Source organism: Panthera tigris, chromosome D1, assembly GCF_018350195.1.
Source record: "Panthera tigris isolate Pti1 chromosome D1, P.tigris_Pti1_mat1.1, whole genome shotgun sequence".
Lineage (NCBI taxonomy): Eukaryota > Metazoa > Chordata > Mammalia > Carnivora > Felidae > Panthera > Panthera tigris.
The window spans coordinates 5,572,981-5,600,334 of NC_056669.1; the positions used below are offsets into that span (position 1 = coordinate 5,572,981).

Consider the following 27,354-nt stretch of genomic DNA (forward strand, 5'->3'; position numbering starts at 1 on the left):
TGCTGACAGCTCAGAGCCTGGCGCCTGCTTCGGATTCTGTCTCCCTCTCTCTCTGCCCCTCGCCCAGTCCTGCCCTGTCTCTGTCTCTCTCGAAAATAAATAAACATTAAAAAATATACATGGCATTCAAGAGGGAAAATAATAAGTGTTGGTGAGGATGTATAGATATTGGAACCCTCATTGCTGGTCAGATGCAAGGTGGTGCAGCTGCTCTGGGCAACAGTGTGGTGGTTCCTCAAAAAGCTACAGAGTTAATATGAGCCAGCAATGTTTTCCTAGGTATGTACTCAAGAGAATTGAAAAGATATGTTCACATCAAAGCTTGTACATGAATGCTCAGAGCAGCAGTATTTACAGTGGCAAAAAAAAAAAAAAAAAGGAAACCAAAAGGCACTCAATTGAGGAAATGATAAGCAAAACGTGGCATGCACATCCATACAATAGAATATCATTCAGCCATAAAAACGAATGGAGTTCTGATACATACCACAACATGGATGACCTTTTAAATCTTTATGCTAAGCCCAAGAAGCCAGACACAAAAGGCCACTTGCTGGAATCATATAAATGACTCCATGTATATGCAATGTCCAAATTAGGCCAGTCTATAGAGGGAAAGATTGGAAGTCATCAGAGGCCATGGAGAGGGAAGGGAAGTGGGAAGTGACTGCTAATAGTACAGTATTTCTTTCTGAAGTGTTGAAAATGTTCTGGAATTAGACAGTGATGGTCAAACAACTTTGAATACTAATTCAATATACTAAAGCCCACCAAGCTGTACAGTTTATTGTGGGGATAACCTTAGGAATCCCCCGGGCTTACACCAATGGGTTAACAAGGCATAAAGAAATACAAAACCATAAAATGCTCACACCTGAGTTTGGGTAAACCAGACTGGCACCCCAAGAATAGGGGGGTGCAAAGACAGCCCGAGAATAGGGAGGCACAAAGGTGCCAGGATTAGGGAGGTGCAAATGTACCCCAAAATAGAGAGAGGGTGCAGAGCCCCCAAAATAGAGAGGGAGGGGCAAAGGCCTAAAATAGGTACGGCACAAAGGTGCCCAATGTATAGGTATACGAAATAGACAAGATTAGATGTTCAGGGTGGAAGCACCCCCAATTTATTACTATGGCAGAAAAGCTGCTTTCACAGGAGGATAGGGTCAGGTTAGGTAAATTGGTGAATTGGACTATGGACCGCTGCGCTGCAGGCAAAGCAGCCCGGAGAGGAGATGGTTATCAAAAGAAAAGGTGCCTTGTCTACCCTGAGGTTATTTACCCCTGTCTCATCCCTGAGACTAGTTAAGGTAAACAGAGGTGCTGCCTGCCTCAAGTAGGTTGTAAACAACCCTCCTCCCGCCTGGATTTTTTTTTTTTTTTTGCATTAACCCAAAACCCTAACTATGAGTATCTTCAAGACCCCCTTTCCCTCACGTCCACAAGTTCATGTTCACAGATTCATTGTCCCTTTGTGCATGTCCATCGCCATGTTTGTAAGCCTTCTCATCCTAATAAAAACAGGGCAAGGGCCCTTATTCAGAGCTCTTGCCTTTTTCTGGACATTAGCCATCTCTCACTTTCAATACTGCGTCCCATTGTTTTGCTAGACAAGAGAGAACTTTAGACCCAGAGTCTACGACACTTTATAAAGGTGAATGTTATAGTATGTTAACCAAATCTCATTTTAAAAAGAGGGTAATGAAGCTCCCGTCTTTCTTACACCAGGACAGAAGTCGTGAAGCTGTAAAATGCCACACAGAACACAGTCTCCAAGGCTGCAGTGCCGTCCGTCTGTCCGTCTCACTGTGGAAGTGGGAGATGAGAACCACATCTACTCACATGGCTTAGATGACCTCCAATACAGCACAGCCACGTGTAAAGACCGAGCACTGAAGGTGCCATAATGACAACATAATAAAATATTGAATATTTCAATAAGCTATTACAAAGCTAAAATTCTGAATTCTTATACAGGAAAAATAAGCCTTTCCTGCAATTACAAAATAAAGTACCAATTCCAATTGCATAAAAATGCAGAATGACACTACCAAAAATTAAATGAGTTATGCAGTACGATAAATGGTTGCTACATAAGAATGAAGTATTTGATTTATACCAATCACCCCACAACTAAGGCATTTTCCAGCTTAGTGGTTTTAGCACCATAGTGGGTATAGAAAAATGTCTGTATTTTATCTTGAGTATGTTCTTAATCAAAAAGGCTGTTTCCTTCCTTCTTTTCCTCCATATATTTCTTTGTTTTCTCTTAGGAAATATTTCTGGAGTGTCCCTGAATTATAAGAATAGAAAAATACTGATGGGTCCTACTTGTCAATCAAGTTGACAGCTATAAAATAAAATCCGTTATTCTGCTACAGTTTAACTTTTAAGGATGAATTTTTAACTGTGAAATTTAATCATGTGCATGCTCCTTAAATGAAAAGATGATGCCTGGGTAATTCGCTCTATGTGCCACTGCATATTAATTCACACATCTCCTCTTTAAGGATACTGTCCTGAAAGGATAATGTTGCCCCGGAAAATGTTTCAATAGCCCAACCATTGGTACATTTTGTACTTTTCACTGCAAAGGGTTGATAATGACTCTAATAATAGTTAATGAGAGAAAGGGATAATTATTCAATCTTTGGTAACTACAGTGAATTTCAGAAGTAGCCTCTAGATTCAAGACATTAAAATGTACACAAATCAAAAGGAACAATCTGCTCTATTTCTAGAGTCTCGACAGCTTGGGCAGAAAAGGATGTGCAGTAGGATTGGACATGATCAGTTTAATTAAGCCCAGTTTATGAAACTCTTCTATGAGGTTTTATTCTCCTTTGGTTAGTGACAATCATCAGGTCATTAGATTATATCACTTTTCTTTTTCAAAAAATTTAAAATTTTTCTTTTATTAAGTTTATCAATTCTGTGTGTGTGTGTGTGCAAGTGTGTGTGTGTGTGTGTGTGTGTGTGTGCGTGAAACAGAGAGAGCACAAGCTGGGGAGAGGCAGAGAGAAAGGGAGAGAGAGAATCCTAAGCAGGCTCTGTGTTGTCAGCACAAAGTCAGGCGTGGGGCTCACACTCATGAAACATGAGATAATGACCTGAGCCCAGATCAACAGCTGGATGCTTAACTGACTGAGCCACCCAGGTGCTCCTCACTCTTCTTTTTAAAAAATTTTTATTTAAGTCTAGTTAGTTAACATACAGTATTACATTAGTTTTAGGTGTTTGATACAGTGATTCAATACTTCCATATGTCACTTTCCTAGCCCCATAGGGATTCCCATCCTCAGACTTGACATAAGGACCTGGTTTCCAATGTGTCTGACTACTGACAAGAGTAGTATGATGTTACAAGCCAAGGTCCTGAGTTACGGTTATTAATAGACCATTTGCAGACATTACACAAATTTTCTGATTTATTTTAAAAAATAAATTTTGAAAAGATATATGCACCCCTATGTTTACTGCAGCATTATTTACAGTAGCCAGGGTATGGAAGCAACCCAAGTGTCCGTGAATAGATGAATGGATAAGGAAGATGGGTTATATATACACAATGGAATATTACTTAGCCATGAAAAAAGAATGAATGTTTGCCATTTACAACAGCAAGGATATACCTGGAAGGTATTATGTTAAGTGAAATAAAATAAAGACAAATGCCATATGATTTCACTCATATGTAGAACTTGAGAAACAAAACAGGGGCACATGGGTGGCTCGGTTGGTTAAGTGTCTGACTCTTGATTTTGGCTCAGGTCATAATCTTGTGGCTCAAGAGTATGAGCCCCACATTGGGCTCTGTGCTGACAGTGTGGAGCCTGCTTGGGATTTGCTCTCTCCTTCTCTCTCTGCCCTTCCCTCACTTGTGTTGTCTCTGTCTCTCTCAAAATAAATAAATAAACTAAAAAATAAAAACAAAACAAATGAACAAAGAAAAAAAAAACAGACAAACTAACAAAACAGACCTGAACTATAGAGAAATGGTGGTTTCCAGAGGGAAGGGTGAGTGGGGGATAGGTGAAACAGGTGAAGGGGGTTAAGCATACACTTGTCATGATGAGCACTGAGTAGTGTACAGAATTTTTGATTGTATCATATACCTGAAACTAATATAACACTGTGTGTTAATTATACTTGAATAAAAAATTAAGAGGAAAAAGATGGTGGGAGAAGGAAGAGAGGTGTGCAAAAGAATTATTAAAATGTTCAAGATAAAATTAGAAAAGTTCACAAATATATTTAATTGATGCAAGTCTACAAGAAATAATAAACCTTTGTTTTAATTTAAAATAAAAAGTCACGGGGCACCTGGGTGGCTCAGTCGGTTGAGCATCCGACTTCGGCTCAGGTCCTGATCTCACAGTTCGTGAGTTCAAGCCCCGCGTCGGGCTCTGTGCTGACAGCTCAGAGCCTGGAGCCTGTTTCCGATTCTGTGTCTCCCTCTCTCTCTGCCCCTCCCCTCCTCATGCTCTGTCTCTCTCTGTGTCTCAAAAATAAATAAAACATTAAAAAAATTTTTTAAATAAAATAAATAAAATAAAATAAAAAGTCATATATGCTAGCCAAATACAATCATAATGGATTTATTTACAGAATAAAATTATAGTAAATTGCAGTTTTCTATACCTATTGAGTATCTGGTATCAAGCACACAGTAGTATCTTGATAAATATTTTTTTTAATATTTAATATTTAAATATTTAATATTTAACGTTTATTCATTTTTGAGAGAGAGAGAGAGAGCATGAGTGGGGAAGGGGCAGAGAGAGGGAGACACAGAATCTGAAGCAGGCTCCAGGCTCTGAGCTGTCAGCACAGAGCCTGATGTGGGGCTCAAACTCACAAACTGCGAGATCCTGACCTGAGCTGAAGTTGGACGCTCAACCGACTGAGCCACCCAGGCGTCCCATCTTGATAAATATTTTGGATGGAAAAGTGATGTATGAAAAAATGAATAAAGAATGAATAAATATACCAGGATATCATTTTTCTCCTGTTTGTCACAATGAATATTCTGCATTAGTGTATCAATTTTAATATAATTCAATAAATTATTCGTAAGCTGCTTGCACTACAATGTACAAAGATGGAGACACCATCCAACATACAAAAGTTCTTCCAGTATAATTCATAATACAAAGAAGTATACATAACCTCTTTTTAATGGCAAATCCCAAATTTTGTTATCTTTAACTTGTTATGTAACAAGATATTTTACTTCAGAGCCCATCATTGGTGGCTCTAATACACATAAAGGATTTATTTGCAAGATAGGAGATACTAAATACCAACAGTTATATGCTACAAAAGTTATGGATTTCCTTAAGAGGAAGCAATTAATTGCCACTAAAGAGAGTCTGATTGTCACTGATGAATTTACACCGGTGAAACTTGGCCAAGAAGGATGAATAGAATAGGAAAATGAGAGGAAAATGAGTTAGAGAGGAAAGCCTCCAAAGACTATCAAAATTTCGTATTAATAATAGAAGAAATTTTGTTGACACATGGGGACCAGCTGAGTAGGAGAGACAAAAGAGGCCAAGGAGAAAACATTTGAAAAAGGACTATGTAGGAGAGTGGTGTGGAAGAAAAGGTGAAGTCATTCATACTGATACCTTCTATTATTTTATTTCATTGGAAAATAAGAGTCTGTTGAGAATAAAAGTAGCAAGGGTAAGAGATAAACCCTTTTAAAGAGTGAAAAACATTAAGCAACGGTCACTGCCAGAGGATAGTAAAATGACACCCCTGAGAATTTAGGGACCAGTTGCGTTCAAAGGCATGCGTTTGTAACAGATAATTTAATTATCATGATCACATCATGTTCTCCAATAATGCTCATTAATTCCAGACCCAGACTGGTCTACTTAGGTAGTCCAGTGTGGCAGGAGATAAAAAAGAGTAAAACTAGAGGGCTGTTAGGAGCAGTGTTGAGTCAGATATGAGACAATGGGATCTAGGCTAGATAAAGTGTTGTGAATTGGATTGTGTTGCCCCAAATTCATATGTTGAAATTCTAAGTTCCAGTACCTCAGAATGTAACATAATGCAGGAAATAGGATCATTGCACATGGAACTAGTTAAGATGAGGTCATAATGGAGTATGCATGGGGCCCTCTAATCCAGTAAGACTGATGCCCTTATAAAAAGGAGAAATCTGGACAGAGACAGACATGCACACAAGGAGAGCACCATGTGAAGACTGGAAGTTATGCTGTCCCCAGATCAAGAACTACAGACAGACCCTTTCCTAGTGCCTTCAGAGGGGCCTCCTGGCCCTGCCAATGCCTTGATCTGAGATTTCTAGCCACAAAACCGTGAGACAATAAAATTCTAGCATTTAAGACACTCAATTTGTGCCTTTGGCAAACAGAAGGCAAATAGCCAGAAGACAAATAAAAGACTGAAAACCTCTGAAAGGATTAGGCTTGCAGGTCACAGTGAGATCCGTGGGAATGGGAGAATATAAAATGGCAGACGAACAACAGGCTAACGTACAACTATCATGCACGTAAGCATAAATTTTTTTAAAGGTCAAAATTTTCCCTTAGAATAGCTTCTTATTATAAATTCATAGTATTTGTAACTTGATACTTAGGCAAAGTGTAAATAAAAATCATTTTTCTGTAATCAATTTCTTTCACACATTTGAAGATGACAACAAATACAAGAAATATGAAAAATGTTCATACCTGAAGACACATCAGGACACTCTACTATTTTCAAAAGGAAACATGTTGTTAGAGATGCAATGGAAGAGGCATGGGGATACAGAAGGGTACTGACATATTGGTTGTTTTCCCTTTTGCAAGCTAACAACTGACCGACCCTAACAGAAAAGCTGAAGGTTAAAAGAAGAAATCTACTTGTCATCTTTGACCAAGTTCTACATGAACAGTTGCCCCCAAAATCATGAGAGTCTCTCACTGAAGGAAGACTCAGGAATTGGGAGAAAATAGTTTTTTACAAGAACTAAACAGTAAAAATGGTAATATTCTACTAATAGAGAAATGACACTCAAGAGGTCAAAATAATTGGACTTCCTGACACAGCTTTGTGCAATGTTTTCTACTTCTTTTACATAATAACCTCAAAAAGACTCCAAGTGATATTTCTTCTATCATAATGAGCAGCTACTGGGAAAAAACAGAAACTATAAAATTATTTCTCCTGCTTCTGTCTGGCCTTGTCTTCTTCATTAGCTTTCTTGGTAAATCTCAAATGTTGAGATTCCATTGCCAATGAGTTACCTAATGTTTTATACCTGTTTTATTGTATGTGGAATGAGAGAACTGTCCTCCAAATGTTCTATTTTTTAAAATCTTAACAATTACCAATAGTTAACTATAATACAAATTAATTAAATACAAGTGAATTTCCTAAGTTCCTATATAATTATCATCTCTGGTTATTCTGGCTAAACTAGAGTAAAAGGGGGTGGGGGGAAAGGAAGGGCATTTTAGCCCCAGTTCAGTAAAGACAAAAAGTTATATTATGCTTAAACTTTTAACACACGTAATATGCTGTAACAGCACAGCTAAAGAGTAAAGTGATTTCAATACAGCACAGGATGCCCCACTGCATACAATGCAGACATCACACTGTATCATAACGTCACAATATATATTCTCAATAACGGCATGATGAAGAAGTTCCACTTAGCTTCATTGTACTTTTGGTACCACAATTACTAATTTCTGCCTTAAGTGGTAAATTTAGCACTGGGATACGTTTCGCAATTTTCAAAACATGTGATTCTAAATACGCAAATTTAGGGAGAAAAGAAGAATATGAGAAGATAATATAAAGGAAATAGAGACCACTATAAATTTATACAGACTCCAGAAGTCAGTGTATCTAGTGGTACGCCAGGTAAATGGTGGCAAAAATATGGCAAATATAAAACCATATTACTTGTACAATGAAGGATCAGAGAGAAGAAATTATATACATACAAGCAAAGATATGATAGCTATCAAGGTCATAACAACTAAATTCTCTCCTTTCTCCCACCACTGGGTAAATTTTAATTCAATTTATTGAGCAAACATGTCTACAACATCAGGTAATTACTATAACTAATAAAAGAGTTATAGTTTGAGACATCTGGATCCAGGCAAAGGAATTCAATTGAATGCAGAAATTTACCAATGCTGAAGTTTATCATGAGGAATTATTTTCTGAACTGCTGTTAAGTAAATTTAATTCCTTGATCTATGCTCTGTATAACACAGTTAAATTGATTCTAATATTTTACATTTCTAGTTGTGTTCCTCTGAAAATATTTTAAATGGCATCAGTTCTTACCCATTTTAAATTTTGCAGTCATGACTTGTGACTCAGTAATCAAATATTTATTTATATTAATTTCTGCTAGTGTAGTTTTCTTTTATGACCATTATTTCTACCAACCCTCATTTTCCTGGCCAAATGCTTTAATGCCCCATTTTGTTAAAAAGATTTGATGTTCCTAATAATTTTTAGCCAATAAATGTTTTTGACCCTGTTCAGTTTTTTTGTTGTTCATTAACATAATTGTTTATTAATTAGCAGATAATGGTTATTAGCTCAGGTCATGTTTTAAAATTCTTCTTTAGCATTTATTTTGTATTTATTTATTTTTTAAATGAAATTTATTGTCACATTGGTTTCCATACAACACCCGGTGCTCATCCCAACAGGTGCCCTCCTCAATGCCCATTACCTACTTTCCCCTCCCCCCCACCCCCCATCAACCCTCAGTTTATTCTCAGTTTTTAAGAGTCTCTTATAGCTTGCCTCCTTCCCTCTCTGTAACTTTTTTTTTCCTTCCCCTCCCCCATGGTCTTCTGTTAAGTTTCTCAGGATCCACATAAGAGTGAAAACATATGGTATCTGTCTTTCTCTATATGACTTATTTCACTTACCATAACACTCTCCAGTTCCATCCACGTTGCTACAAAAGGCTATATTTCATTCTTTCTCATTGCCAAGTAGTATTCCATTGTATATATAAACCACAACTTCTTTATCCATTCATCAGTTGATGGACATTTCGGCTCTTTCCATAATTTGGCTATTGTTGCGAGTGCTGCTATAAACATTGGGGTACAAGTGCCCCTATGCATCAGCACTCCTGTATCCCTGGGGTAAATTCCTAGCAGTGCTATTGCTGGGTCATAGGGTAGGTCTATTTTTAATTTTTTGAGGAACCTCCACACTGTTTTGCAGAGTGGCTGCACCAGTTTGCATTCCCACCAACAGTGCAAGAGGGTTCCCGTTTCTCCACATCCTCTCCAGCATCTGTAGTCTCCCGATATGTTCATTTTAGCCACTCTGACTGACATGAGGTGATATATGAGTATGGTTTTGATTCGTATTTCCCTGATGAGGAGTGACGCTGAGCATCTTTTCATGTGCCTGTTGGCCATCTGGATGTCTTCTTTAGAGAAGTGTGTATTCATGTCTTCTGCCCATTTTTTCACTGGATAATTTGTTTTTCCGGTGTGCAGTTTGGTGAGTTCTTTATAGATTTTGGATACTAGCCCTTTGTCCGATATGTCATTTGCAAACATCTTTTCCCATTCCATCAGTTGCCTTTAGTTTTGTTGATTGTTTCCTTTGCAGTGCAGAAGCTTTTTTATCTTGATGACCCTGTTCAGTTTTAAGCATTATCTGCTGATTACTCTGTATGAACTGAATACATAGGTGAAAGTTTGTGCTTACTTCATTTTTAAGATATATTTATGTTTTTAAAATTATAGATACTTATAAAGAAGGAAAGAATAGAAGTCCATGATAGTGCTGCCTGTATACTCTTACTGATACATGCAGGGGGCACCTGGGCAGTTCAGTCAGTTAAGCGTCTGACTGTTGATTTTGGCTCAGGTCATGATCTCACAGTTAGTGATTTCGAGCCCCAATATCAGGCTGTGCACTGACAGCGTGACGCCTGCTTGGGATTCTCTGTCTCTTCTTCTCTCTCTGTTCCTCCTATGCATGCTCTCTCTCTCTCAAAATAAATAAATACACTTAAAAAAAGAAAAATGAATATGTAAAGTAATTCATGCACATATTTGGAAAATGTAAACAAATATAAAACTTCAGGGTTAAAGGTAGAAAAAGCCACTTCTCCTAAGTGAACCAGTATCAACAGTTTTATGTGCATTATTTATAACAATATTATTTTGTGTAAATAAATCTAAGGTAGCCCATAGGAAAATGACAAGCAGTTTTATGAAATTGGCAGAGAAAGGGGAGTAAGTGGGGTCTGGGGGGTAGGGTGACTAGGGGTAGGGAAGGTAAACAGAATAGGAGAAGTAGAACACCACACGGGTCTGTACAAACACTTGACTGAGGGCCCGTGAGAAGCAGGACTTGGGTTTTCTCTTCCATGTCTGTACCTTTTCTTAGGTAAGGTGCTTGCCAAGCATGTTGAAATAACCAAATATAGGCTACTGACTGTTTGACACAGCTTTCAGATAAACTAATAATTAAAGCAAACAAGTTGAATGGAATCCTAGAGTCTGAAAATCTGGGCGGCTAATTGCATTTTTGACTGAATGGATTTAAGTGACCAGATGTTGTGGTATTGTGTAGACAGAATTTTTACTTAATGAGAGCCAAGGAAAAGCAGATTAGTATTTGGCACTCCCGCAGTTCAGTCTGCAACTCAATTATGTAGTTTTGTCCATGAGAGAGATTCAGTAAATGCTTGCTGGCTGAGTGATCAAACTATTTTACTACATTTTCCCACTTCCCATCAGGGCTTTGGTTATTGTAAATATAAAAGCGATCCTGGATAACTTAATATACAAAAGAATCAACTGATACCATCTGGAAAACAATATGTCTTAAAGAACAATATTTCTTTTGGATTTTCTGTTGTGGTTTGAAATCTCTGTTTTCCCAGTTTGGGATTATTGTATTGCCACAAAGAAGAGATAACATCTTCTATTTCTCCTAAGAAGCTAATATTACAGAAGTTCATATTTCAGTATTATCCGCAACTTAACGTTTCCTTCAGAGATTGTGAAATTTTAGAAAACCACCAATTTTCAACTCTCTATATTAAATGCAGACATAATTATCCTCATTTCCACATCTTTGTGCACAGTTACAGCCACTAGAGTTTGTCTCAAATTAGAATGCCTTCAAGTCATTGCACTGCTGATACATCTGAACATTTCTTAAGGAAGAGAGAAAAGCAGTCATTCTTTTTCAAGGAAGATTAAAGTGATTAGCTTAGTCCTAAGATTAGAAATCATACATTCTAATTATATTGTGGAGGCAGTGTTAGGGAAATGGTTAGAGAGAGGGACTTTGAAGTCAAACAGATTTAAATTCCAATTAGGAATCTACTCTTACTTACCTACTTACTCTTAGTTGACAATAACTCCCTTAACCTCTCTGAGTCCTGTTTTTTTCATTTGTAAATAAGGATGATACCTTATTCATGGTCCATGATTGCTGTAGGACTTACATGGTAACATTCAATACCTGTATATATTTCACCAATATGAAGACATGCTTATAAGACACATGTATATGTGTGAATAAATTACATATATGTGTGTAGGTACATAGGAGTGTGTATAGATAGATGGACAGACAGATGAGAGGAAAAGGGAGCATGCACACACTTTAGTTTAGCATAATGCTGGGCACATAATAAGTGCTCAATGAAAGGCAATTCTTATTAAATATTCAGGTAATAGAATTCTACTCTGAACATTCTGGCGAGGTCCTGGCCAGTTTGGTATAGCAGAAGTTCAAAGATTTTTTTTTTTTTTTCAAGAAGATAGATCTGTGTTCAAATTTAGTTCTGCAATTGACTAGCTGTATGATCTTGGTCAAATTATGTAAACTTCTGAAGCTCCAATTGTTTAAAGGTAAAATAAGATTACAGAAATAATAAGATTATATTTACTCTGCAGGGTTTTGAGGAGTGAGCAAGATTAAAAGACATAAAGTGTATAAAGCACTCGACACAAAGTCTGGCATACAGAAGACGTACAATATACATATCATTTTATCCATGATCTTACACTTATTTTTTAACCCCTGATGTTTTATTTCTTGATCTTTAAAGTATATAAGAACTACATCTGTACCCTTCATAGGGTTGCTGTGTAGACTGAATGAGATGCTATATAAACTACAAACCAACCCAGTGCATAGCTGGTTTGCAATGTCTCTCAACTCCACTTTCCTAGATACAAACAAAATCTACAAAGAAATCAAAATAATGAAGATCTGAATGTACAGCAACATCTTGAGTATTCCAAGAAGAATTTAAAGTCTTTGCCAAGTCTTTTCAAAAGCCTAATGCAAATTTCTCACTTGATAGAAAGATGGAAACAGTACTGAGAAAAATCCACCGTTCTTTTTCCACTTGACATAGGTGTTGGTTCCAGACTGTAATTTCTGGGAGGGTCAAGACCATATCTGGTTTAATTACCCTTACATCCCCAGTGCCTAACCAACTGTCTAGAAAATGGTAAGTATTCAAAGTCCATTTGTTAAACACATGAATAAAAGTCACTCCTGGCAATACTCCAGCAAGGATCACCCAGAATCAGCAAACTGCAAACTGCCTCCAGAGTGAAAGTCTTTTGTCCCCTGAGACATTCAAAGCAGAGTCCAGGCCAATATTCGTACCCACCTGCTGATTCTCTGGTCATTTGACCATCAAAATTAGTCCATTTCTTCAACTTCAGCAGGCCTTCTACTAGAAACTACTCAAACGTATTTCGGACACTGTCGTCAAAATTACCATGTTTCACCAAAGAGCGCGATCTGCATTCATCAGATTTTGCGAAATTTATTTTTTTATGGTTGGTTTAACCTTTGAATGAGCACATTAAACGTAAGCGGTAAAGCAGAATAATTTCTTAGAACCGAATCTACATGTAAATTTGATCTTGTAATATTTGCACACAGGGTGACAATTTCTGATGCTGTGGGAAGCATTACAAATGTGCAGAAATCAATTCAGCCATTAGGAAAAAGCAAGAGTTGCTAGGAAACCACATTCCAAATAAGGAATATTATAGTGGTGACCCAGACAATTACCATATGCCTGGCATGATATCAACACAAAGGGTAACAGACTTTTAAAAGCACACATGACACTGAATTATTCCTACCACTTTTGCAACTCAGGTGATTCAAGAGTTGCCTTTCTATGACTCAAAAATTCAAATGCAAAATCAAAGTGAGTTAAGAACAATGAGAGATGCCTCCTAAGACTTACCAAGTCTCACCAGTGTGCTTAGGTACATCTATGGTATACAGTGTCACATAATTTCACTTTATTGAATGAAGTCCTCTCAATTTTTAAAAGAATCTACTCTTCAAGTCTGTATATTCTATTTCCATGTGTTTGAATATTCATAGGAGAAAAAAAAGCCTTCAAGAATAAACACTATTTTTTTTAATTTTTTAAACATTTATTTATTTTTGAGAGAGAGAGACAGATGTGAGTGGGGGAGGGTGAGAGAGAGAGGGAGACACATAATCTGAAGCAGACTCCAGGCTGTGAGGTGTCAGCACAGAGCCCATCGTGGGGCTTGAACTCACAAACCGTGAGATCAACACCTGAGCTGAAGTTGGACACTTAACTGACTGAGCCACCCAGATGTCCTAATATACGACACAATTTAATATGTGGTGATGGTTGGTTGGTAAATTACAGGTGATGTGACTTTCTTCCGTGTGTCATTTTTCAGAGGTCATTTGACATTTTGTGATTTTGGAAAACTAATAAAGTTACTTTGAAATGATTTTTACATTTTTATTTGGCGCTAGATATTAGATTTCAAGACAGCGTGACAAATCAAAAACATAAATCCTAACAGTACGGTTAGCAAGCAGAGAGCACGTTCCTCTCTCACATATTATTCCATCTGGCTATCTTCACATCAGTGGTGGTATTATAAGATTCAAGCTGCTGGCCTTGGCATATGCACATGCCACAATTAACTTTAAAAGAGAGTAAGTTAAACTGGCAGTAACAAAGAAAAGCCTTCTTGGTCAATAACACCAGAGAGACCATATTCTAAAATATAATGGGCTAACTGCCCTCACTATAGGTTGGTAAAATCACATCTTAATGTCTTTTTAGGAGCAAGACTTGGCAGACAGAGATTCTTATTCTTTACATAAAACTCAGATAAATAAAAATATGAGCTACCTAAAGGCTTAGAGGCTTCACGCTCTAAAGCACATGATGCAAGAATCAAACGAAAAGGAGCACCTTTACTAATATAATTTCTAGTCTCCTCTTAGGACATTGTACAAACACTCCTGGGAGGGACCCTCTCTCAGACAGGCTAAAATAAATGAAACAGATTATATCTTCTTGAGGAGGGTTTACCCCATCGTGACATGATTTAACAGCATAACTTTATAAACCATTTAAAGTGTGTCTCCACTAAAGTGCATTTCTCTTGTGAAAATGCGGAAGTGTAAAAACCAGTACACAAAACCAGGCTAAGCAATTTTGTATTTTATGTGCACAGTTTCCACCCAAACAATTTAACTTTCCCTTGGTTGCTTGGCTTTGTTTTTCCTTTCACACACGTATTACTGCTATTTTTTGCATGTAGCAAAAATATGCAAACACTTTCACGAAAGGACTTCTTAGAAAATCTGTTTGACAAATATCATGACAAAACTCTTCAATAAGGCCAGCCCTTCCAGAAGTGTGTGCCTGACAAACTATTTTTTCCACAGATGAAAAAGGTGATCATCAGTCTAACTATATTATATGAGAACCAGTCATGATTAAAGACAAAAGCCAAAGCAAACCAGGAAGGGAATTCTAGCTCATTGACATGCGCAAAGCATAAATATTAAGGTCTATTAATTCATTATGCCAACATTTTATAGAAGGATTGCAAGGCAGTAGGTGTGCTCTATTACAGCTCAGAACTGCAGCATCGGGCCAGAAGTGCAATTCGATGACTAAAACAAATTTCTTGCTCAAAACATAAAAATAACGAATTAGAATATAAGACACGATGTTTAAATCCAAAGACTATCTTAGGAAAAAATGTAAACATTTTAAAACATACATCTTCTGTGTCACAATCCACAATAACCAAAGGGACAATAAACAGAGAAAAAACAATGAAGTAAAGTGGCTAAGGATTCACCCAATCTGGCTGGTGACTGTGATTTTCAAAATAAGGATGAAATGACAGCCATTCCCTCCCCACACACACATCACGGAACTTATCTCCCTCATTTCATAATTTAAAAAATTAATCGTTTTGGATGGAATAATTCTTAAATAGATTACTTATTTCCATTCTCTTCAAGAGGACACCTAACAGTAGTTTAACTTTTCTTGACTAGAGCCATGAAAAGTCTAACTTAACAGCTTCTACACAGTAAGAAAATTGTGACAATATGAAGTTTATTTACCACACTTCTATTTAACAAGCCCTATAGAGTGCAATTAGGAGCTCAGGTTAACGAATGTTTCTTATTCTTGCCTTCAACTGTAAAACTGAAATAATATCAATAGAGCCCTTCTAGGTTCGTAAGACTCAGTAGAGCTATCACATGCCAAGTCCTTGGATCGGCGACTGCCTGGCACACTGCGAAGTGCTTCAACAGATATTTATTGTTACTCTGCAGTGGCTAGTTTAAACACAGTTAGATGTTTTGGTCTTTTCTATTTACAGATAGTATCATCTGTGACTTGGGTTGAAAATAGGCACAAATGTAGATTAGTGAGGATGAATCATTATTAGTAATAAAACTCTTACAAAAAATGTACATGACTTTGAACTTCTATTTCTAGGAAGAGCAGGTTATATAATCTGAATACCCCTCTGCAGGTCAGCTCACAAGGCAATGAAAAGAATATGACACCAAGATGGGGGGGAGGGGGCGAAGATGAAGCTCAGTGAGAGGTCATTACTAAATCTGAGGGTGCTTGTCCGCTACAGGCATCTTGTGACTTCAGAAGGGAGTGAGGTTAGAGAAATGCTTTTGGGACTCTAACGGTACCTACAGAACTACGGGGACAAATACCCAAGTCTGAGGATGGCCAAGGGGGACACCTTGGTAAACCCTCCATACTTTTAAGATGAGACCCTAGGAGCCAACACCCCAGGTATAAGGGTGATACCAAAAACATAAGGTGAATCAGTAACTGGCCCCCTTGGAGAAGGATGCCTGCCATTAAATCATGTGACCCTGATTGCTAGAGCCCCGAGCAATTCCTCCCACCCGAAGAACACATAAAATTTCCCTGCAGGAGGGTAACATCATTCCACTTCTCAAATGATTCTGTAACTGTTCATACACAATCTCCAGCACACAAACAAAAAGTAACAAGAATTAGGTACACAGGAGATAAGTAACATGACTAAAAAATAAGTGAAAGCACAGATAATATCATAGACCATGAGGCTCTAGAGAAGGTATTTATGGAGCAAAGAGTTTAAAGATGGCTGATACCGTCAAGGAAATAAAAACAGTATGAAAAGTTTTGTCAGACGAATGGAAACTTAAAAAAACTACAAACTGCTCTGACAACATGAAGTATCAAGGGGGCGGGTTTAATGAATGATTTTCATAACCAGTTGAGGGGAGTGTTAGTGAGTTAGAAGAGCTGAAGAGAATATACAGACTTTAAAGTTCTAATAATTAAACAGAAGCAAAGTATAAAAGAGAACCTATTGTAACCTCCTGTACTGGTAAACTGTCAGTGAAAATATACTCTAAACATATTCTTTAAAGACACAGAAACACATTTCTAGTACCATATAAATTCACTATACAAAGTGATGTATTAGAAAATACATTTAGCCATAAATTTCACCAGGAATAGTAACTTTGTATATTACTGCTACAATAAAACAGTAATTTACCAAAACTGCAACTATCTGCATTACCTAAAAGATTAAAAGTACTTTCAAACGTGTCTACTGGATAAACACAGGAGGTGAGAATAAATTGGGCTATCTTAGTGAGTTCCCACAATGCCCAAGTAGTACTTCTGAACCTTTAGGTTTAAGTTCTAGAGATAGAACATTTCTGGTAAGTCCAATACACACTTCAGGGTGAAAAATAAAATTAGAATTTTATACATAAACACTTCTCAAAGAATCACAGAGAATCAAATTACCAAATAATTAGTTTTTTTTTTCCCTAAATACAATCTTGGGCTATAATCTCATGGGGTTAAGTGAATACTGCAGTATTTGCAGAGAACAAATCCCTCCAAATATTAAAGTAACAACATCAGATTTCCTTTATAAATAACAAGTATTTAAAAATTAATTGGAGAATAATTATTTCATAATCTCAAAAAATCCTGTAAACTCATTAGAAGATTCAGTCGAAGCTTACACAAGTTACAATTTAATGTATTACATGCAAATTGTAGTATACATAAATTGTATGTTAATATTCCTGCCTTTGGACTAGGCGGTTAGAGAAGATTCATAGCATTTCCCTGATTTGCAATTAAGATTGCTAGACACATTAGTATTACAACATGATTACACATTGTCTTTTTTTAAACTCTCTTTCACAATCTCTGTATAATTGCCTCATTATATAAAATGCACTGTTCTCTAAACTAATGAAGCAAATTTGAATTTGTGTGCCTGTGTGATGAAATTCAATGCAAATATTTTTTAAAAACTGAAGTTCAGAAGTAAAACTTAGATATTTGGACACGCTGACTCAATCTTCTTCAAAAGCCTGAAATCGTGAAAATGCCACTGGTCTTTCCAAAATCTGTATAATCACATTCTCTAGTCCATCAATGCAGCTTTTCTTTCCTACCCACACTTTTATTTCTAAGGAATAAAGCACAAGCAGTAATAAACATTTTGTTATTTTAATCAAACAGTGGTTAAATTATTAGTAAAAGCCTTTCAGCCTTAAAAACTGTTCAAAATACTTTGGTAAGATTAGGGTCACAAGGTTAAGGAACAGCATGAAGTCATACAGTTTTCTAGTGAAGTCACAATATAGCTAGCTCAAACAAAGGGCAAAGAATATAAATTTGATAGTACTTTTCTTCAAGAGTTAAGTTTAAGATGTAAGAAAATCAGATTTCCTCTGCACGGGGGGAGTGGAATAAGCATAATGTTGACATTATAAGTTCAGCCAGGAGAATAAACATCATATTGAGAAAATATTAAAAATTCTAATCATTAATTTTAAAAGCAGCTTTTTGTTTGTTTCAAATTTTTATTTAAATTCTAATTAGTTAATATATAGTGTAGCATTGGTTTCAGGAGAATTTAGTGATTCATCACTTACATACAACACCCAGTACCCATCAAAACAAGGGCCCTCCTTAGTGCCCATCACCCATCTAGCCCATCCCCCACCCACCGCCCTCCATCAACCCTCAGTCTGTTCTCTATGGCTAAGTCTCTTAGGGTTTGCTTCCCTCTATGAAAGCAGACTTAATTAAAGTCACTTTGGGATTATTTTTCCAAATGGACCATATTTGTGTATGCTTTGTAGCTACAGTGTGGAATGAGCTTGTGAGTCTCATTAGAGTATTTATAAAAAATAATTTCTGTGAATATTATAAAATGAATAACTGAAATACTATATTCTTTTGTTACTTTAAAAATTTTTTAAACTAAACCAATTTTACAGTTAATGATTCAAGGATATTACCAATCACCTTCAAGGACTTATAACTGATAATTCAGGTACATATTTCCTGTAATGAGAGGTACCTGAAAGACGTATAAAATCATGTACACATTATCAATTAATTTTTCAAAATATGAAAGGTTTGAGGGAACTTTATTTTGAACTATTACAACTTAAATAGCTTAAATTTTAAGCATCCTAAACTTACATAGTTTGAAGTAAACAATCAGCTGATCACATATCAACCTACTGCACACCCAAGCATTTTTTTTTAACGTTTATTTATTTTTGAGACAGAGAGAGACAGAGCATGAATGGGAGAGGGTCAGAGAGAGAGGGAGACACAGAATCTGAAACAGGCTCCAGGCTCCGAGCTGTCAGCACAGACCCCGACGTGGGGCTCGAACTCACGGACCGCAAGATCATGACCTGAGCCGAAGTCAAAAGCTTACCCGACTGGGCCACCCAGGCGCCCCACACCCAAGCATTTTTAATAAAAGATTCTTTCAATAAGTTTAGAAATGTTCCCATGGCACCAACTTAGAAGCCAATTCAAAGTCAAATTAATATGCCAAAAACAATCTCAAACCACGCAAATAATATGAATAAGTAATGAAGCTAAAATTATTAAAGTGGTTTTATGATTTTGAATTCTCTTTCTGCATTCTTATTAAATCTTTATAGACATTTCCTCTTCTGATTTAATAAGACTCTCTGATTCATAAGACAGAGTAATGTTACATACCACAGATAAAAATATGGAGGAGCATACCGTAACGCATGATTCCCTGGTTTTGTTCTAGGGTAATTTAAGTTTGCTTTGACAAGGCTGAATCAATACAAACACGATATCTCCTATAAAAGAAAATCCAACATAGAAAAACAATCCCAAGTGATAAGACTGCCCAGCTAGCAGTCTTGAAAATTTAAGAACTTATAGGAACTCAGTCTGGACTGTGTATATTTGCAGTTTGAAGCAGATCTGAGACAGCATCACTTTGTTTTCCTGGCAGTGGTAGAAGTGCCATTCTTATACTTGAATAACTGGATAATTATGTCCTGAGGGGACTTAAACTATTTTTTTGAATGCTCAATGTTTTCCTATTTTTATTGCTGATGAGAACGGTGAGAAAACCCTTTCTCTTTCCACTGTTTTTTTTTTTTTAACGTTTATTTATTTTTGAGACAGAGAGAGACAGAGCATGAACGGGGGAGGGGCAGAGAGAGAGAGGGAGACACAGAATCCGAAGCAGGCTCCAGGCTCTGAGCAGTCAGCACAGAACCCGACACGGGCTGGAACTCACAGACCGCGAGATCGTGACCTGAGCCCAAGTCGGACACTTAACCGACTGAGCCACCCAGGCACCCCCTTTCCACTTTTTAAAACTGCCAAATGTAAACATATATGTAAACATCAAAGAACAGTAGTAAAATGGGTGATTCTGCACTACAATCCTACCTGCACTTTCCTTCCTGCCTCCTCTCTCTTCCCATCATCTTCTTCCTTTCCCTTGGAGTTAAGCACCATCTTGAATTTGTAGTAACCACTCCCTTTTTTTTTTCCTTTACCCTTTTTCCAGCAATGCAGCTATCTCTAAATAACATATTTTTTCCCACTTTCCCAGTTTTGAGACTTAATTAAGTGGGACAAGGCTACAGCCTTCTTTTCAGACTTGCTTCTTTTGCTCAAGATTATGTTTTTGACATATTCATCCTTGTTGGTGTCAGTAGCTGAAGTCATTCATTTTCCCAAGTGTATGGTGTGTGTGTGTGTGTGTGTGTGTGTGTGTGTGTGTGTGTGTGTGTGTGTCTACACATACACACGTACATATACATATTTTTTATAGGCAATCCTTTCTATTAGATGGTTATTTGAGTTATTTCCAGTTTGAAACTCTTATCAAGGTGTTGCTGTGAATAATCTTGTGACTTGTGCTACACCTGAACACGTTCTTCCCTGAGCAAGCGTGTAGGGGCGAGGTTGCTGGGATGTAGGCAAAGCACAAACTAAGGCACACACAATATACCGTACTTGGGACGGCGCACTCCCACCAGCTGTGTGTGACTTCCCGCTGCTCCAGATCCTCACCAATGTGATAGTGTCAGAGCTTCAAAGTTGTGCCAAACTAGTAGGTAGAAATGCTACAGGATGGTGCTACCGATATACAGTCATCCCGTTACTCGTGAGGTTAACCAAAGATACTTTTAATGGTTAAATGTGTTGCAAAAAACCCTCCTAGTTTGTGGTTATCTTTTTACTCTTTTTAGGTGTTATTTGATAAGCAGGAAGGTTTTAACTTCAGTGTAGAAAAATTTACACCTATTTTCCTGTATGATTTGATAAGTTTTGACTTGACTAGTTTACAAAAAAAAAAAATGTTCCTTATGCTGAGTTAAAAACTCCCAAATTATAAATTTAAGACCTTATAGTGTGGCCCTTCACATTTAACCCAGGTGGAATTATATTCTGTACAGCTTCGTGAAGTAGAGATCCAGTTTTAATACTTTTGTCCACATGGATAAACAGTTGTCCTCCAACCTTTGATGGAATAGCCCATTCTTTCCCCACAAATCAATTTCACCTTCGTCATGTATCAAGTCCCTCTTTTCTCCGACACACTACAGAATTATTAAGACATGTTCAGTTTTGAATTCCTATGATTTGGCTTCGTAGAATCCCTTAGGATTACTGGGTCTGAGAACTGATTGATGTCTTTTACTGTTCCAGAAAAAAAAAAAATGCCCTGTTTTGCATTCCCTCTGTAACTCCATGTGAAACCCCAACTGAGCATATATTTTCCTACTCTGTCTTCCATTCCTCCCACACATTTTATACTTTACATTATCTTATTCATATTTCCACATTTTTAATTCTCTGGACCTGATAATGGGTAATTTCTTCAGCTTTAAATTTCAGTATACTAATTTTTCCTTCAGCTCTGTCTAATCTGCTTTTAAATTCATCTACCGGCCATTTTCTTAAGTATTATGTTGATTACTTAGGGGTTCTCTGGTTCTTTTTCACATCTTCTGTTCCTGTGTCGTGTTTTTAAGCTTCTTCTTTATTTTCTTACTTATATTAAACATTGTCATTTTGATTCTGTCTGAAAATTTTGATAATCTGATAACACTTCACTGTTTTCTTAGCTATTGTTCCCACTGGTTCTTACCTATAATACTTTGATTTCTTTCATGAACGTGTGGGTTTAGGGTTATTTTTTTGTGGGGGAGGTGAGGGGTTGTTTTATTTTGTTTTTAGTATTAGTCACTCAGTCCCCAGATACAGATATCCATATATTCAAATACAGATATATCCAAAGATATGGATATTCTTTGCAAGAGGGATTGAAGTTGACTTCCTCCAGAAAGAAGTAATGTTTCCTAGTTTCCTACTATCACTTCTCATGACAGAGCAATTAATTTAAATTCCTCACTGAAATTTTCTCAATCTACACATGCAACATTATTGGCACATTTTTTCTTTCCTAATAGTTCAGTGAGGTGCTTAGTAGTTTTTAGAAATCTTAAAGAGTGTTAAATATTTTAAAAATATTTTTAACACAGCATTTTAATAATTTTAGTCAGAAGGACACTCATAATATCTAATTTGCCCTAACTCCAGGAATAGGATTGTACCACATTTTGAAGCTTTCTTTTTCTCTATTTATTTTAAACTCACATTTGGTGAGCTGTTATAAAAGGGCTGCCTTACATTCATGGTTACTTCTCCAAATACATGATTTCTGGTTTCTAAGAAGTCACAGTAACAATACTTCTGGGATCCACTGGGTCTGGGAAAGACTAGAGGTGGGTGATCTCATCCATTCTTAGAGGTAGACGTTAGACTGCAGAGAGGCATCAGTACCAAAAAGAGTACAACATACCAGGAGCTACATTTCCCACCACTATTAAATTTTCTTAGTTATTGGGCTCCAACCTTCAAGCTCTGCTACATTAAAAACACGCACAGGTAACCCTGAGTGCTGAGGTTTTATAAGGAACACTTACCTGTACACTACCCAAAGTAAGTGTTCAGGTCCTCCATTTTCTTCTGAGGATTATGTCTGAGACCCTGATTCCCACCACCATCTTTGCTTGGTGTTGGTGAGTTGGTAACTGACAATGAGTGTTTCTTTAGTCTGTCTTTAGCTCTTTGTTTTCTCCATGGCAATTAGCCTTTCATACACCTTTTCCTTTTTTGGATCTTACTCCATTTGTTCTTTTGCTGGTGTTCTATGAGTTTTTTTTCTAGTTAAGCCTCATCCTCCTTACTTGTCTAAATCTGTAGGACACATAAGTAGAATTCAAAAGGGAATTTCTTGCCCCCTTCAGTTAAAGGCATGCTACTACTCAAACCACATTGTAGAGAAGGTTACCTGAATTGGTCTTCCATCAGGTGTCAGCACCTCTTCTGAAAGTTCCATCATCTTCAGGGCCATGAGAGCAATGGGCTTTGCATGGCAGAGGCTTTTCCTATGGAGTCCTGCAGCAACACAGTATGCATCACCTATTGTTTCCACCTGCAGCAATCAGACAAACCAAATGCAAACATATGATAATGAGCCAGAAGAGAAATGATGAGTTATCTGCAATCACAAATGTTGCTGAAAACATGTCAGCAAAACATCAATAAATTAAGCAATTAGACAACAGAGTGTAATCACAGCAGAGTTTGCAAACAGCCACTGTCGAATACTGACATCTCACTCCAGGGCTGTTCATCAATGTAATCACCATAGATGATCACTGAAATTGGGGAAAACTGGAACATAAAACAATTATCCTCCACAAAAACAGAACTGCCAGTATTTTGTGTGAACAATTTTCAAATAATGACCTTTTACAAAGCTATCCTCTTGTCTCCTTCAACCTTTCAATATTATTTATATCTGGGAGATGAGAAACTGATGTACAAAAACCCATCCATAACCCTACAATTAAAGAGGTAACAGGCACTGTCAGAGTCTTTTCAGACCCTATTCTAATTTTATTGTCAGGATCCATTCTGAATAGACATTGCTTTTGTTAAATCTCCTAAGTATTTACCCCAGGTTAAAATTCTTAAATTTCTAAGGCATATAGCATGATACATAACTTATGTTCAGAGGAAAGTTCTCTAATTATCCAAAGTATATGGTGGTATACTTTGGATAATTTGCAAATGATATATCTGACAAGGGGTCAATATCCAAAAACTATAAAAAACTCCTATAACTCAACACTAAAGAAACCAAATAATCCAGTTAAAAACTGGGCAGAGGACCAGAATAGACACTTTTCCAAGGAAGACATACAGATGATCAAGAGACACATGAAAAGATGCTCAACATCACTAACAATCAGGGAAATCCAAATCAAAACCACAATGAGATATCACCTTACACCCATCCGGGCTAAAATTGAAAAGACAAGAAGTAACAAGTATTGGTGAGGATGTAGAGAAAAAGAAGGTGGGTGGTGCAGCCATTGTGGAAAAGAGTATGGAAAAAGTATAATACTTTTTTAAAGAAACAGTTGCTCAAAACATTAAAAATAGACATGCCATATGATCCAATAATTCCATTATTCAGTATTTACTGAAGGAAAATAAAAACATGAACTAGAAAAGGTATATGCATCTCTATGTTTACTGCAGCATTATTTACAATAGCCAAGACCCAAAAGCTACCTAAGGGTCCATCAACAGACAAACAGATAAAAAAAGATGAAATTGTGCCATTTGAGACAAGATAGATGGACATAGGAGGTATTATTCCAAGTGAGATAAGTCAATCAGAGAAAGACAAAGACCATGTGAGTCCACTCATAAATGTAATCTTAATAAACAAACAAAAAGCAGAATCAGAACTATAAATACAGAGAACTGATGGTTACCAGAGGAGAGGGGGATGGAGGTGTTGCCAAAATGGATGAAGGGGAGAGGGAGATAGAAGTTTCCAGTTATGGAATAAGTCAAGGGAGTAAAAAGAGCGTAAGGTATATAGTCAATGATATTGTAATAGCGATGTAATGGGACAAGTGATGGTGAGCACAGCATAATGTATAAACTTGACCAATCACTAAGTTGAACACCTACAACTAATCTAACATTGTGTGTCAACCATTCTCAAATTAAAAAAGTATATGGAGATGGGGCGCCTGGGTGGCTCAATCAGTTGAGCGTCCGACTTCGGCTCAGGTCATGATCTCACAGTCCATGAGTTTGAGCCCCGCATCAGGCTCTGTGCTGACAGCTCGGAGCCTAGAGCCTGCTTCAGATTCTGTGTCTCCCCTTCTCTCTGCCCCTCCCCTACTCATGCTCTCTCTCTGTCTCAAAAATAAATAAAAACATTTTTAAAAAGTATATGGAGGTAAACTCCTCAATAGTTCTAACATTTTAATTAGAGGAAAGTGACAAAATATTATGTTAAATGTCCAATTCCAATATCACCTTTTCTATGAATCCCTCCATGGTCTCTCCATTGGTTCTTAGTACAACTAACCATTCCTTCTGTTTCCACAGCACTTCCCACACCTCTTTGCTATGGCTTACATCATAGGTTATGATCAAGATGTATCCCCAACTCTGATGGCAGCTCTTTAAGAATGGGTCCATGTTGGGGCGCCTGGGTGGCTCAGTCGGTTAAGCCTCCGACTTCAGCTCAGGTCACGATCTCACGGTCCGTGAGTTCGAGCCCCGTGTCGGGCTCTGGGCTGATGGCTCAGAGCCTGGAGCCTGCTTCCGATTCTGTGTCTCCCTCTCTCTCTGCCCCTCCCCCGTTCATGCTCTGTCTCTCTCTGTCTCAAAAATAAATAAACGTTAAAAAAAAATTTTTTTTAAACAGAAAAAAAAGAATGGGTCCATGTTTTCTTCATCTCTGTATTCCTAATGCTTATAGTGGTTTCTAAAATATAGCTACTTAATAAATATATACCAAATGAATAAACAAAAAAATCATGTTTAACATGATTTATCCATGTTTATCCATGTTTATCATGATTATAATAAATCATTCTAATAGTGTTTTCATATTCACTGCTCATTTCATGAGTGCCACATAGATGTGTATAGAAAAAAAATTGCCTCTGAATGATTGGAGATGCTTCTATCATAAATTACCAAAACTTATAAAATATGCTATTAGTTAAGATATAATAGCCATAATTAGATTTTGTGTGAGTGCATTCTAACAATAGGGTATTAAAAAATGTACTGCATAAAATCTGTTGGCACTTATTTAGGGAATATAATGAGAAGAGTTAAGCTCATGAGACGAGAAATGCCAAAACGATCACTTGATCACCAAAATCTTCTCAGAAAATATGCATCTAAAGTTACTCCCAATACCCTAGACCTATCATGAAGTTCAACATTTTCACCTGTTTTCTTGTGCCAGAGAAATGGAAATAAAATCATATGGTGAGAAAAGAAAGACAATCCATTGTGAGTTGGGAAAGGTTATACTCCAAGGACTGAAATATACTTCCCCCAAAGAATTCCCACTGAGAAAGACATCCAGTAAATAATGAATGTCTAATATGTGTCAGTTTACCATTTCCCCCTGAAAACACAATGTCCTCTGCTAATTCTATTTATTTCATCTTTTTGAACTTCTATATACTTTTTTTAAGTTTTTATATAAATTCCAGTTAACAAACAGTGTAATATTAGTTTCAGGTGTACGATATAGTGATTCAACACTTTCATACAACACCCAGTGCCCATCACAAGCGTACTCCTTCATCCCTGTCACCTATTTCACTGATCCCCCCACTCACCCCCCACTTTGGTAACCATCAGTGTATTCTCTGCAGTTAAGAGTGTGTTTCTTGGTTTGCTTCTCTCTCTTTTTCCCCTTGGCTTACTTGTTTGTTTCTTAAATCCCACATGAGTGAAATCATATGGTATTTGTCTTTCTCTAACTGACTGACTTTTCTTAGCATTATACCCCCTAGCTCCAACCATATCATTGCAAATGGCAAGATTTCATTCTTTTTTATAGCTGAGAAATATTCCATTCTATGTATATACCACATGTTGTGAGCCATGAACTTTGAAACTAAATTCTGATTTTCAGATATCAGAACACATAGGCAGTAAACTATTTATACAAACTGAATTGCTTTACAGTGAACTGTGAACATGCATGTTCCTGAAGCATTATCTCTTCTTGAAATCCCTATCCTCCTCTTCTTCATCAGCCATCATCTTCATTATCTTTCAGCTAAAGTTGAATGAGTTCCACTAAATGTGTATTCCTAGAATTTGTACCATAACAATACAGATTAGTTCTATGTTGCACTTTTTCTTTTAGCTGTGTGTAATGTAGTATGGATATGGACCAGTTGCCAATGGATATGACACAGAATTCTAAGAAAGTACAAGATAAATGTGTACACAATATAACAAATTCACATGAAAATCTATACATGATCATGTAAGCTTTTATAGTATTTAGTTTCCAAATATTTGAAGTCTGTTTACCTGTCAGAAACAATAGGATCAAGAATTAGGCAAGGGACATTGGGTGGCTCAGTTGCTTAAGTGTCTGACTCTTGATTTTGGTTGAGGTCATGATCTCACCAATCATGAGTTCCAGCCCTGTGTTGGGCTTGGAGCTAATGGCAATGAGCCTGCTTGGGATTCTCTCTGTCTCTCCCTCTCTCTCCCTCTCCCTCCCTCCCTGCCCCCTCTTGCTCGTGCTCTCTCTCTCTCAAAATAAATAAATAAACTGAAAAAAACTA

The 27,354-nt window shown here is 37.0% G+C and overlaps 1 protein-coding gene and 1 long non-coding RNA gene across 2 annotated transcripts in view; one reads left to right on the forward strand and one right to left on the reverse strand.

Annotated features, from left to right (window-relative positions):
• GUCY1A2 (guanylate cyclase 1 soluble subunit alpha 2) overlaps positions 1-27,354 on the reverse strand; it is a 322,831-nt gene that overhangs the window by 75,624 nt on the left and 219,853 nt on the right. Inside the window, exon 6 of the mRNA XM_042957957.1 lies at positions 23,007-23,150. Within this exon, the coding sequence (XP_042813891.1) occupies positions 23,007-23,150 (144 nt within the window). The remainder of the gene's footprint in view (positions 1-23,006; positions 23,151-27,354) is intronic.
• Positions 6,109-7,191, forward strand: LOC122231049. Its single transcript, XR_006208160.1, has 2 exons — positions 6,109-6,523; positions 6,667-7,191. It is a non-coding gene; the product is annotated as an uncharacterized LOC122231049 (long non-coding RNA).